The 14,512-nt window shown below is 34.1% G+C and overlaps 1 protein-coding gene across 1 annotated transcript in view; it reads left to right on the top strand.

The window, feature by feature from the left end:
* Positions 1-14,512, top strand: part of NBEA (neurobeachin) — an 800,789-nt gene that overhangs the window by 648,373 nt on the left and 137,904 nt on the right. Inside the window, exons 42-44 of the mRNA XM_044668958.1 lie at positions 1,844-1,961; positions 2,241-2,343; positions 6,356-6,471. Of these exons, the coding sequence (XP_044524893.1) occupies positions 1,844-1,961; positions 2,241-2,343; positions 6,356-6,471 (337 nt within the window). The remainder of the gene's footprint in view (positions 1-1,843; positions 1,962-2,240; positions 2,344-6,355; positions 6,472-14,512) is intronic.

Genomic DNA, 14,512 nt, shown 5'->3' with positions numbered 1-14,512 from the left:
AAGCAAAATTAATGAGTGCATATATATCTGAAAATGTTTACCTCATCCCACTCATACTGCATAGTCCACCACCTCTCTGCCAAAAGGTAGGAGGCACAGTAATAACTACATTAATTTCTACAACATTCTTCCTGCATAATTTCTCATTTGTACTGTGCTTTTTTTCTATTTTTGTTTGGCTAAAGCTCAACTTCAGTTCCTGTAAGGGTAGTATTTCGAAACTTGTAGCCAAAAAGAATCACCAAAAAAGAATCTCAGAAGAGATTTGCTCTTATTTCAGGGAAAAGTTTTAGATCATTTAAAGAACTCTACACTTTCATTTAAAGAACTCTACACTTTCTTCTCTTCCTATTCAATTCTGAGCTCAGATCATTGTTTCTTTATAATGTCTACCCTAATATATGTGAAACAATGGAGAAATTCTGTATTGTACATTCAAATGCATATCATCATCTTGATTTTAGGCTTTCTTCATCTACTTTACATTTCTTCTACAGATAGGTTTAACTCTGAGTGATCATGGATCTCACTTAGGGGGCTCTGGTTTAATGCAATGGGTACAATGTCATTTATTTACAAATAAAAGCATCATGTTAGCCCTCTCCAGACTATGCTGCCATAAAGTTTGGTGAATGCTTTTTTCAAACATGTATCTCCTGGTTTATTCTTCAAAGGGTTTTGAAACCAGTTATTTCTATTGTTTATTTCTATGTCTTTCAAGGAATCTTGTATGATTCTGACTTATGTATGATTGATGCCTTGGATTGACTAGCCTTTAACATGATATTTATCAAAATGAAAAATTATGACTGCGGTATGATTTTTGTATTGTCTAAACCTTTCAGCCGATGTATGACTCTAAAGGTATGAAGGTATGGTAATATAATTTGTAGTGGCTGCCTATTCTTTTCTCACTTCCATAAATATAGGTGAGGCCTGATTTTTCAGGCTGAGTTATTAAAACACACATACACACATACACCTCCAAAACTGGCAAGTGTAACCATTTGTTTTGTACTCTTTATTAACTCAGACCCCACTTACATTCCATGTATACATATGAAATGTCTGCTTGATCCTCGAACAGATCTTTATAGTTATGAACAGGTCATTTAGTCTCCATGCCTCAGTTTCTTTCATCCATAAAATCATTTTTCAGCATCCTTCTGCCTCTGAATCCTATAGTCCTAAACCTCTTGTTTTAATCTTCTATTTCTAAGTCTGGCTTTCTCTGTTCCTGTCAAGGGTAACTCTGTCTCTGTTGACCAAACCTCTGCTTTGCAAAACCACCATCTTGCTGTGTCCTAACTCCTCTCTAAGAAGGTCTGAGGACATTATTCCTTTTTTTGTCAGTTGAAATACCTTTTTATGCTAGAGGACATGCAGTGACCCTGCCATTTGTCTATTACTTTATGATTAGGGTCAGTTCGTGGTCCATACATCAAATACCAACTCCAAAAAAAGACATTGTCCTGTTCTACATATTGATAGTTTACTCTGGTATGAGTTTTCACCTCACTATTTTTTGTCTCCATTTTTAGAAGTTATGTTAATAGTGGTTATATAGTCAAGATATTTATACCCAAATATTGTATAAGCTACTTAGTCACTAGCAACTTAATCTATATCTACTTTCATTTCCTCAGCAGTGATATTCTCAAAAACAAGAAAGTTAAGCCTTTTTTTTGCAAAGAAGTATTAGATGTTTAGTGATATAGTTAGACTGTCATTATTCAAACAGATAAGCTCTGACTTATTGGCACTGATATTAAGAGATAAAAATAAAATAATAAAAAACTAGTCATAGTTGCATAAATATAGTGACTTTAATCTTTTATTTTAGGTTCTTGCATACACAGAGGGACTTCATGGAAAATGGATGTTCAGCGAGATTCGAGCTGTATTTTCAAGACGCTATCTTCTCCAAAACACTGCTCTGGAAGTGTTTATGGCAAACAGAAGTATGTCTTTAAATATTTCGGAAGAAATTATGCTTGCAATTTTTTAACATTGTTCTTGATTCTTTTTCTTTCATTCATTTGTCCTTCTCATATCCCCCCCCCAAAAAAAGAGTTCCAAGTTCCAACCCAACCACTTTCTGAATAGAGTATAAAGTTAATTTTATAAGATAATGCATTGATATAACAAAACAATCATAACAAATACTTGAAAATTATCTTGTGAAGTGTATGTTTTGTGCTTTTCTTGCTTTCTAAATAATGTTTTCTCTTCTTATACAGCCTCAGTAATGTTCAATTTTCCTGACCAAGCAACAGTAAAAAAAGTTGTGTACAGCTTGCCTCGGGTTGGTGTAGGAACCAGCTATGGTTTGCCACAAGCCAGGTAACTGCCATGTACAAGTGTTTTGTGGTTTCTTAATTTATTTGATATTCAGTGTGATAGCTATAGAATAGTTATGCCAATATGATTAATAAGTTATGTTTACTTCAAGGAATATACTTCTATTTGTAACTTATTTGTAGGAAAATATATTTCTTCAAATACAAATTATATCTTTGAAATGAAATTTATTTAATAAGAAAAATTAGATATAGTTTTATACTAAAATCAATTAAACATCTGTTAAATGCACTTTATATGTACAGCAGTGGAGAGTTACAAAGTTTATATAAAACTCCATGCCTTCTGTCTTGAATTGATATTCTAATAGAATTAAAAAGATACTAATGCATATAATTTTTAATAAACAATATAAATGCTAAACACATACAGTGGTGCAAACCAAAGTGCTTTGTGAAGTCTTAGAAGGAAAGTCATTATCAACAAAGGCTGAAGTTCAGGGAAAGCTATAGATTTGACTTTTGACTTGGTCTTTAAAGGTTAAATAGAAATTCATCATATGAAAAGGAGGCAGAACACAATAGGCACAAGCAACAGAGTGAATAAAATCATGAAGGCCGAAATGTTTGGGGGATAGATAGTAGTCCAGTTTGGTTCAAACATAAGTACATGAATAAGAGCTCTATGAGATTGGAGTCATGGCTGCGTGACTCTAAAATGTGGAAAGCTTCAAATCCCAGGAAAAGGAATTTTAACTTTGTTTGGGAGATACTATGATACCATTGAAGATTTAGTGTAAAGAATCAATAGAAGCAAAGAGAGAGTCAATTAGTCAGCAAGCATGTATTAAGCTCCTATTTTGTGCTATATATGTGAGGTGAAAGAGTATCTAATTAGGAAACTATAAGTAGGTTAGGTATACAGTAATGAGGACTTGTACTCTAGTCAAATATAGACTACAGGCATTTATTAAATGCTGACTGTGTGCCTGGCACTTTGTTAAACTCTGTGAATACAAATGCAAATAGAAAGAAAGAGAGTCCTTGTCCTCAAAGAGCTTACATTCCAAAAAGGGAAGATAGCACATAAAAGAAAGCTGTAAAGATAAAGGCACCTAGCACTGTCCAGGAAAGTCCAGGAAGAGAGTCAGGAGTATAGCCTGGAGAGAGGAATGAAAACATGGATAACAGAAGTAGTAAAGTGAGCTTCCATGGCAAAGAAGTTTCTGGGGCATTATAGACAAAGTCTGGGTAAAGAATCAGAAGTGCTGCCTGGAGAGGAATGAAGTGTTTGACCTTGATAATCTCTTTAAAGTGGAGATTCTGGAAGGAACCAGCCAATCAGAAGGAGGATATGGCAAGGCAGAAGGTGCTTCCACTGCATAAAGTCCAAAATTTGGAGGGAGCTTTCATGGTGGAGAAGTTTCTGGGACATTAGAGACAAAGTTCAGGAGGAAACTTCTAGTAGTAGCATTGAGAACAGAAAAGAGGATATGATGGTAAGAAATATTATGGAAAGAGAAGCAACAGAACTTGATTACTATAATAAGATATATGAGAAGTAAAATCTTAGGATGTTGAACAAGGGAGCCTCAATGAATAGTGAGATCAAAAGGAGGAGTAGATTTAAGGTGAAAAATAACAAGCTCAGTTTTGGAGACATTGAGGTTGAGATAGCAATAGGATATTCATGAAAACATGCCCAGAAGAGAGTTAGACATCTGAAGTTCAGAAGAAAGGTCAAGGACAGAAACAGAAATCATTACTGAAAACATGAGAGTGAAATGATAATGTCAATTAAAGAAATAAGGAGAGCAAGAGATCTAGGATAACTTTGGAAGGTCTTTCATATCCTGCAAAAAAAATATATATATATATAAGAATATATATGCATATATATGCACATATATTCCATATATAAATTATAGCCTGAAAAATAAAGCTGATTATTTATCTGTTTGTTGTACATGAAAAGTTTTCCCACCTTTAGCATTCTAAAAATATATGTAAGATGGAACAATTTTATGCATAACATTATATTTTCCATATGCTATGAGAAAATTTTTTAGCTAATAAAACTTAGAATGTCACAGTTCTGTCGTAATAAAACTAGAATGTCATAATTGGTGTGGTTAATAAACAAATATTTTATTAAGGGCCTCCTAAGTGCCAAGAACTACACTAGACATTGGAGTTTTAAATTCAAGATAATGGCTGCTAGTGGAGAGACCATTGGGTCTGGAGTAAGGGAGACCTGAGTTCTAATCCAGCCCCAGATACTTACTAGCTGTGTGACCTTTTTCAAGGCACTTAACTTCTAGGCACTAGCTAAGCACTTTACAAGTAATATCTCATCTGATCCTCACCGAGATCCTGAAAGATAAGTGCTATTATCATTCCTATTCTGCATTGAGGAAACTGTGGCAAATAGAGGTTAAGTCATTTACCTGAGGTGTTAAACAGCTAGAAAGTATCTGATGTAGTATAGAGACAGGAGGTCATGATAGTTTTTTCAAGCTTTGGCTGAGTTCTGTAATCAGTTAGGAGTTTGGAATCTTGAGGGAGAAAAAGTCAGTTGGTTTGTGAATCTTGTGGAGAGAGTTTCAGACCTGCTGAGCTGCTTCCTTACCTATCTGTAGAAGTGAAATTTAGCCTAGCTTTGAAATATTTATTTAAGAATTGTTATTTTAGATAAACCCTTTGTATCTTCATTCCCTATATTATTTCCTACCTTCCTTCCCTTACCTTATATGTCTGTGGAGTTAATAAGGAGAGTAAATTAGAGAGGAGTTCAAATCTGTGAAGGGTTTAACTATAATTTGACAGTATTTTATATAAAGAAATTAGTCAGTCATCATTTATTCCCTTTAGATATCAAGAGCACCTTGTAAGCTGAGTTAAGGCAGGTCCTTGCTCAGACTCCATCTCTGCCTCCCTTCCCCCACCTGAGGTTCCTGAGACAACTGTTAGGGCTTCCTCAATCCACTTTCCTGACAAATCATCCTTTAAAGATAATAAACCCTTTTGTGTTTCAACAGACCTATTAGTATAATTTGTCAGTTAGTTATTAGAAGAGGGAAGAAGAGGGAAAGAACTAACATACTATGGGCTTGAAGGGAAGCCGGGGTATCCATCTTGAAGGAAGGTGTAACTTCAAAACAAGTCCCTTCCTGTGAAATTAACTAAAGCCTGTAGTTAATTTCAGTTCAGTCTATTTCCCTCAGTTTGTGTTTAAGTCTGAGTCCTGGTCTATAAGCCCTGCTGTCTTTGCCTGTTTAGATTAATTCCTCCTCTCCCTGAAGATCTTTGTTTCCCTTCAGTGTTATACTCCTGACTCCAGCCCTATTATATCCTGAATCTCCTTATTCCAGCCTACCTGTAACCTAGATTACCCACCTAGCAAGTCCCTGACAACCTCCTTTCAAAATTCTCTTGTACCACACACCTTTCCTCAAATTATCCCCATTACATCGAGGCTGGATTTGAACTCTGACCTTTCTGACTCCAGGCCCAACATTCTATCCATTGCTGCTTCCACCTAGCTGCTTCTAATAGACTAGAGAGAACATTGGAGATGTTGATGGAGAATAATGGAGCAGGACATTGTCAACTATTTTTATTTATAAACTGTTTGGGACACTGAAAAGCAAACTTGTTTTATATTGACTAATGACTTTGACAATTTCCTTAACTATCTATTATTGTTAATATGATTCTGCTAAGCCAGCTTCTGATTTTTAACTTTTGAAAAAGACCCATGTTTTCAACTACAATATATTACAAGCATTAAATAGAATTATTTTTAAAATGAACAGTATCTATCATGTGAAATTTAAAATACCATATTCTCAGGTATAACCCTTTCAGACATTAGTCAAATCTAGAATTTATTTTTAAGTAGTTATTGTTTATTGATAAAATAATAGTTGAAAAATTACTAAGTTCTCTAATAATGGTCATTGGAATTATTAATATGGATATATCAGATAATTTAGTGCATTTTGATTTGAAAATACTTGTGGCTTCAAAGTATCTAATTTGTATTTCATTTCTAGGAGAATATCCTTGGCCACTCCCCGACAGCTTTATAAATCTTCCAACATGACGCAGCGTTGGCAAAGACGAGAGATCTCTAACTTTGAATATTTAATGTTCCTCAATACCATAGCAGGTAAGGTATCTGACTCTTTAATCCCTTATAAACATGTTAATATTGGTCAAAATCATCACTACCATCAATGATAAACATTTTTATCTTTCAAGCTTGTCTACAATGGTATGCTAGATTGTGAAGCAGTCATATTAAGTTTTATCAGGAAATGCACAGTCTAACACCTAAGTTTTATATTTCTTTATTGATGAAGAGACTGTTCTTTGCTCTCTTTCTGCCATTTCCATTTCTGACAGCTTTGTCTGAAGCTTTATTAGAGTCAACAAACCTTTGCCAGGGAGTGTCTACGAACAATAATGGGAAAATATAATTTCGCTACTTCGTCATTTTTAGCAACAGCAACTAGACAGGAGAATAACAACAGTATTCTGCCTAGTACAGATGTCATCTAGATTGTGGCATGATTGGGTTACTGCATCTTTTCTTCTTTAGACCTTCAAAATAAAATATAAATCAGATTAGATATTTCAAATAATGAATAACTGTCATCAGCACAGGCAGTACTATATTTGTAAATGAAAAGGATATAGTGGCATTTTTGCTCATCCATTGGATATCACTAATTAAGCATGTATGTGAGGCTTCTCTACTTTTTCTTGTTATTTCTAAATTATAGGATCAATTAGAGATAAATGATTTTAGTTTCATTTGTGAATAATAAAAACTTAGAGTCTTATTACTACTATACAATTCGTTAGGCATATAAAGATTCCCAGAACAATGGAAAGTCACTCTCATTATGGGGGAAAATGATCATCTTTAACTTGGACTGTAATCCAGTTCTCTGAGGTGGGAATACTACAGTGCCCTGGTAATAGGACTGTATGTCTTATATTTTTTCCAAGATAATTCCAGAGATTTCTGCAGCTAATCAAAAAATATGGCTAATATAAATAACCCAGTTGAAAATTTTTTCCTCAAGTGCTCCACACTAATAGTGTAATGGAAGATTGGTCTTATTACTTCTAAATCAGTGTCTTTTATTCCTTGCATTTTATTAATATGATTAAGGTTTTGTCTAATTGGCATTGATCACTTCAAACTTGGCATCTGGAAAAAATAACAACTGGAAAATAACTCCTTTAGATCCAGGGAATTTTCACTGCAAACAAAATTTATTATTTTTTTTTAAAGAGAGGCATAATAATATTGATCAATTATTAATCAGCTAGCATATATTTTCAGTATGTATTATATTCATGCTTTTGATGATGTTTTCAAGCTACAAAACCCTGCAGCAATTTCATTTTGTACAAAGGGAGAAACTACTTTGCCGACATCGGTATTAGAAGTTATATTAGGCCACTTCAAGTCATTTCTTTTTTATATTTTACATACTTAATAGCATATTAGAGGAAGCTAAATGCTCTATGGTAGAATATGTAGGACTTGAAGACTTGAATTTAAATTCTACCATAATCTTATTAGCTTAAAAGATCTTACAATCTTACTTTGTGATCCTAGGCAAAGTTTCAGTTACGATTAAACAATCATACATAAGTCCAAATTACTTGACACTTTGTATTAACTGTTAGGTCCAGCTTAATTGTAACACAGATGTGAACTTTTATGAAAAGATCAGGAAATAAATCATGAATACATTGATTACATTATAAAATTATCTTGGCCTTAAATGTGTCTTTTGGGAATTAAAAACTTAAAACCGTATATATTCTCTCTCAGACCAAAGAAAATTCTGTTTCTTTTGTGGGAAACAAATTGTTAATGTACAGTACTTTAACTCTCTAGTTCAAGAGTAAAATGTGTATAAAAGTAAAGTATAAAAAGATGTAAAACAGTTGCTTGCCCAAAGAACCTTACTCTGCAGTTGTTTCATTATGTATAGTTATACATATATATGTGCACATATATGTATGTATATGTGTGTGAGATGTATACACACACATATACATTTTTTTATATTGGCATACCTCAGAGATATTGTGGGTTCAGTTCTAGACCACTTTAATAAAGTGAACATTACAATAAAGGAATCACATGAATTTTTGTTTTCCCAGTACATCTAAAAGTTATGTTTACACTATACTATAGTCTTTTAAGAGTGAAATAGTATTATGTCTAAAATAATGAACATCCCTTCATTACCAGGGTGCTGTTTGTTGAAGGTTGGGGTGGCTATGCCAGTTTCTTAAAATAACACAACGATGAAATCTGCATCAATTGACTCTTCCTTTCATTTGAACACTTAGAGGTCATTGTAAGGCTATTAATCGACCTAATTTCAATATTGTTATACAGCAAGGAATAGAAAGACTCAGAGAGAGAGGGAGAGACACAGATGGTCAATGAAGCAGTCCAAACACACACATTTATCGATTAAACTCACTCTCTTTATGTGGTGTTTCAAAGTAACTATAATATTAACGTTAAAGATCACTGATCACAGATAACCATAGCATAAATAATAAGAATGAAAAAGTTTGAAATATTGTAAGATTTACCAAAATATGGAACAAAGACAAGACGTGAGCACATGGGGTTGGAAAAATGGCACCAACAGATTTTCTTAGCACAGGATTGCCACAAATCTTCAATTTGTTTAAAAAAACAACCAACCTACAATATCTTCAAAGCACAATAAAGCAAAGAGCAATAAAACAAGGTATACCTGTATATATACACATGTACACACAGACATACATCCACAACTATGTACCTAAGAGAGGTCATCTGTGGCATAGTGAATAGAGAACTGGCATTGTAGTCAGGAAACCTGAATTCATTTCCTGATTCCAATACATGTTGACTTTAGGTAACTCGAGTTAATAAATTGCAGAGAAGTTGCTGACCTACATTGGCAGAAAGAGTTTCCTTATCCAACAGTTACCTATATTAATAAGATGACAAATCCTAATCATATATCCTAATCCTTATCTGTGTGTGTGTGTTAGTATGTACAGAGCAGTGTTTAGGAGAGACTATTCTTCCAAAAATGTCTATAAGGAGAGGCTAATTTGAGAAAGTAAATGAGAGATTATTTCAAGTAGTGTAGGATAATAAAGACATAAACTGAAATAGTAACAAGTAAAGGAAAAATGCAGAAGAAATTACTAGGTGTTACGAGCAATATTAAGAAGTATGAGACATAGCCTATACCTTCAAGGAGATTGCGGTTTAGTTGGAGAAGTAAGACAGTACTTATGAAGGTGTGTTATATAGAGATAAATGCTATGGAAGTTTAGAGAAATGACAAATAAATATATGCTGAAATAGTCAAGGAGGGCTTTGTAAAGAAATGGGATTTGAAATACATCTTTAAGGATAAAAAGGAATGAAAAGGTATTTATTATAAGCTGTTACCATGTGCTAAGTACTAGGCTAAGCACCGAGTATAGAAATTTAAAAATTGTTCTCAGCCTTCAATATATTCATAGTATATCATGTATACTTATGTTATATAGAGTGCCATAAATATATTATATATACTTATAATAATAGTTATTAAAGCTTAAATCTGAACTAAGATTTTTGGAACACCTTGAATAAGAGAAGTTATAACCAAGAAAGGGTATTCTGATCTAGAACCCATAAGAAGAATGTATAGAGCAGTAGGAGAACTGATGGATAGTACACCTTTCCAGGATAAATGGCAATGATAATTTGATTATGGCTCTCCAGAAAAAAAGCCGGTGCAAATGAATGGGGCTAGAGGAAGTGTTGTGAGGAAGATTAGTTAGTAATTAAGTATTAAGGTTGACCTAGCAGGAAGGACTGGAGCATTCCAAGATGGAATGAAGGAGCAGGAAGTAGGTGCTTGTGCCCTGAGAGAGACTCCATTAGGGGTTGGCACAAACTGTCGTTAGCCCTGGGAGATCTCAGAGTTAAGGACACCCTGCATCCTGATTCCCTGGGATCCTGAGTGGTGGTGGCATCTAGCAAGGGGACAAGACCTACAGAGCAGCACCAGGTGGAGGAGGAGTTTGGGATCTGGTAGACAACATCTCAAGCACACTCTCTCTACTTGGATACCTTGGGCCACCTTGGCTTTTGACATCCTGAGATCATCTGTGTATTACCGTGAGAAACCCTCAAAGCCACCCACGGGCCCTTTAGCTGTGCTGGTCAAGACGGGCTGGAACCAGGTTTGAAGCAGCCTCTCAGAGACTCCATTACTGCTCCTTTGGGCTCTGCCTGCTTAGGTCACTAAGATTAGAGTAGAGAAGTCCTCCCCTTGCCCTGTGGTTTTGCCATTTAAGTTTTAGAGTAGAATCCCCTATCCTACCTTTTAGTTAAACATAATTAAACCTGTTAAAACCTTTACCTTGCCTGCTGGTTTCTAAGACTCTGGCCTAGTGGTGAGCTGGTGACAGTTGGTGACATTTTTGTCAGGAGCAGCTTAGCTGTGACCTCTGGTCTCCTTATCCTGGTCCAGTCTCTCCTACAACCCAGTATGTGTACCCACAATCATTTAGATTATATTTTAACATCCCTGGTGCCTCCATCTTTTTCACAGAAGAGAGGTGTTACATGGGATGGATGCATGCAGAAACAGGGTGGATAGCAAGAAGATAGGTTGGAGTGGACTGTTAATTAGTGTTAATGTATTTTCTAATAGAGATAATATAGGCCCCAAAGCAGAAGTTCCAGAGCTGAGTATAGATCTTAGATTAGTGGAGAATACATTCTAAGCAGTATAAGCAAAAAGTACAAAGATGGCAATAATATAGCATGCTCAAGAAACAGTGAAAATTGTAATTGAGAGCTTATATTGGGATTAATGGTAAATAAATTAAACAAGAAAAGTAGGATTAAGTTATTTATTTGTTGCAATTTTACAATGGTAGATTTAGGATTTGATCCAATAGTACATACATCAACAGTTATCTGATTGTAGTGACTTTTTGTATGACCTTCCAATTGACTTTATCACTATGCAAATTGTTTTCCCAATATATTGATTAATATGTCATGCAAAAACAAAACCATTACCTTGCTAAAGGCAATACATTCTACCTATTAATTGGATTTGATCTGCTAGATTATTGTTCTTTTATGGCAGTTTGGGTTAACTGTGATAATTAGCCATGTAACAATTACTTAAGCACTCTAATAATTGAAGAAAATCTAAATGCCTCCTATTCTTCCTTTCTATGACATTAATTTTTCACTAAAAGTTTCAGTTCACATTATGCCACCCTTAGTACCTCTTTGAGTGATGGCTTTACCCTGACTTAAGTATGATTTATACCAGGAATCCCAGACTAGTTCAAAATTAGGAAAACTATCAGTGTCAATGCCCATATCTATAACAAAAACAACAAAACTTATGCAATTATATTGATGCAGAAAAAGTTTTTGACAAAATACAGCATTCATTTCTTTTAAAAACAGTAAGGAAGCTTAGAAATAAATAGGACTTTTCTTAAAATGATAAGTAGTATCTATCTAATACCAAAAGCAAGCATTATCTGTAATAGGGATAAATAAGAAGCCTTCCCAGTAAGAATGGGGTAAAGCAAGGATGTACATTATTGCCATTATTATTCAGTATTCAATTAGAAATGCTAGTTATAGCAATAAGAGAAGAAAAAAGAAATTGAAGGAATAGCAATAGGAACAGGGAAACAAAACTCTTACTTTTTACAGATGATATGATGATATACTTAGAGGACTCTAGAGAATTAACCTAAAAACGGTAATAACTTTAGCATAGTTGCAGTTTATAAACTCAGTCAACATATATTAGCACCAACAAAACCCAACAGGAATCAGCAGGGAAATAAAGGTGAATGAAGGCAGCCTAAATTACCACAAAGTTGTAATCATCAAAACAATCTGGTACTGGCTAAGAAACAAAATGGTTGATCAGTAGAATAGATTAAGTATACAATATACAAAAGTAAATAACTACAGTAATCTATTATTTAATAAACTCAAAGATCCAAGCTTTAGGGAAAAGGATTCACTATTTGACAAAAACTGCTGAGAAAACTGGAAAGCAGTCTAGCTAAAGCTAGGCATAGACCAACATTTCATACCATTTACCTAGGTACTGTAATAAGGATATTGATTAAGTATTGATAAGATAAGAAACTTTAAGAAAGGTGTTTCTGAGACTTCAGGCAAAGCAAAGTTCTGGGCCTGAGCTGAGAACTTGAAAGGAGAAACAACAGGCAAAGTTCTGACAGTTGGTCAAGGTTTTCTGGGCTTTGGACTCTAGCTTCTGGTGAAGGCAGACTCAACTCGGACTTTGCTTTCTGCTGATAATAGGGAAGAGAGAACTTTGTAGCCATTTTAAGAGGTTTTCTACTTTCCTGACTGAGAATTCACTGTGAAGAGAAAGCTATAAAATCTACTGTGTTGGAGAACAGTTTTTGGGAGGAGAAGGACTAAAGGCCTATTTTGCTTGAGCTCTGTGAGACATCTCAGAGATACATTCTGGTCAGTCAGCCTGGGAGACATTGGGCTAACTGACTCTAGTTATTTGGAGACATTTTTAACAATATTAAGTTATTTTAATAAGGATTATAAATTAGGTTTTAGACAGATAGCATATTATGGGTTTTTAGTAAATGTTCAGCAGTTCTGAGTAGCTTGAAGAAACCAAAGACTTTGCAGTGAGGAACTGTAGGAAACTGGGTAGATATTTAGTTCCTTTTAGTGTTAAGACTTTCCTTGTTATTAATCCTTATAGTCATATCTGTTAAATAAATATAAATAGTTTTTTCTATAAATATTTAATCTTCAAATAGTCGTTTACTGGCCTAGCAAAAGGGAGTCACTTCAGGCTTTCCTTCAAGGAGAAGAGCTGAAAGATACTTTGTAATCAGCAAGCAAAGTATTTTACCACAGCATCCTCCTCAATAGCATCATTTATAATCCCAATACTTCAGTACTATCAAAATGGATACATGATTTAGATGTAGAGTGATATCATAAACAAATTAGGGGAAAACAAAAAAAATTACCTATCAGATCAGTAGGTAAGGAAAGAGTTTATGATCAAATAGGAGATATAGAAGATCACAGAACATAAAATGAATAATTTTGATTACATTAGCTTAAAAAGAATTTGTACAAACAAAATCTAATTTGGCCAAAATTAGAAGGAAACTGGGGAAAATTTTTTATAGCAAATTTTTCTGATACAGAATTATTTCTCAAATAATTGGAAATTAGGAGCTGAGTCAAATTTATAACAGTAGGAACTATTCCTCAATGGTCCAAATGAACAAGCAGTTTTCAGAAGAAGTAATCAAAGCTATCAATAGTCATTAAAAATACTCTAAATCACTACTGATTAGACCAAGACAATTTAAAACTACCTCACATATTATATTCAGTAACATGATAGAAAAGGAATATGATAAATGCTAGAGGAAATGTGGAAAAATTAGAGGACAACTAATAACTATGTCCAAAGGGCTATAAAACTGTGCATACCCACTGGCCCAGAAATACTGCTATGAAATCTGTATCCCAAAGGGATCAAAGAAAAAGGGAAAGGCCCCATTTGATCAAAAATATCTAACAGTTGTTTTTTTGTGGTGAGAGAAGGAATTGGGACATTGAGTTGGGGGGGGGGGGAATGCTAAGGAATGGCTAAACATATGGTATATGATTGTGATGGAATGATATAAGAAATTATAAAGGGAATGATTTTAGAAAAATCTGAGAAGACTTATATGAACTGATGCAAAGTTAAGTGAAAAGACTCAGCAGAACATTTTACACATTAACAGCAATATGGTAATGATCAGATTAACTATAAAAGACTTAGTGAATGTAATCAATACAATCCAAGACAGTTTCAAAGGAGTCATTGTGAAAAATGATATTTACCTCCAGAGAAGGAACTGGTGAATTCTGGGTACAGATTGAAGCATATTTTTTCAGCTTATTTTTGTTTACTTTTTTTTAACATAATTAATGTGAATGTATGTTTTGCATAATTTCACATGTATAATGAATATCATAGTGCTTACCTTCTCACTTGGTGGGAGGGATAAAATTTAGAAATGAAAACTTTAAAAGAATGTAACAAAATAATAACAACATCCTGTTCAAAGGAAGATACCAT

The sequence above is a fragment of the Gracilinanus agilis genome, chromosome 3, assembly GCF_016433145.1.
Source record: "Gracilinanus agilis isolate LMUSP501 chromosome 3, AgileGrace, whole genome shotgun sequence".
Lineage (NCBI taxonomy): Eukaryota > Metazoa > Chordata > Mammalia > Didelphimorphia > Didelphidae > Gracilinanus > Gracilinanus agilis.
Note: the sequence above shows the minus strand (reverse complement) of the source record. Positions and strands in the feature narration are given on the sequence as shown.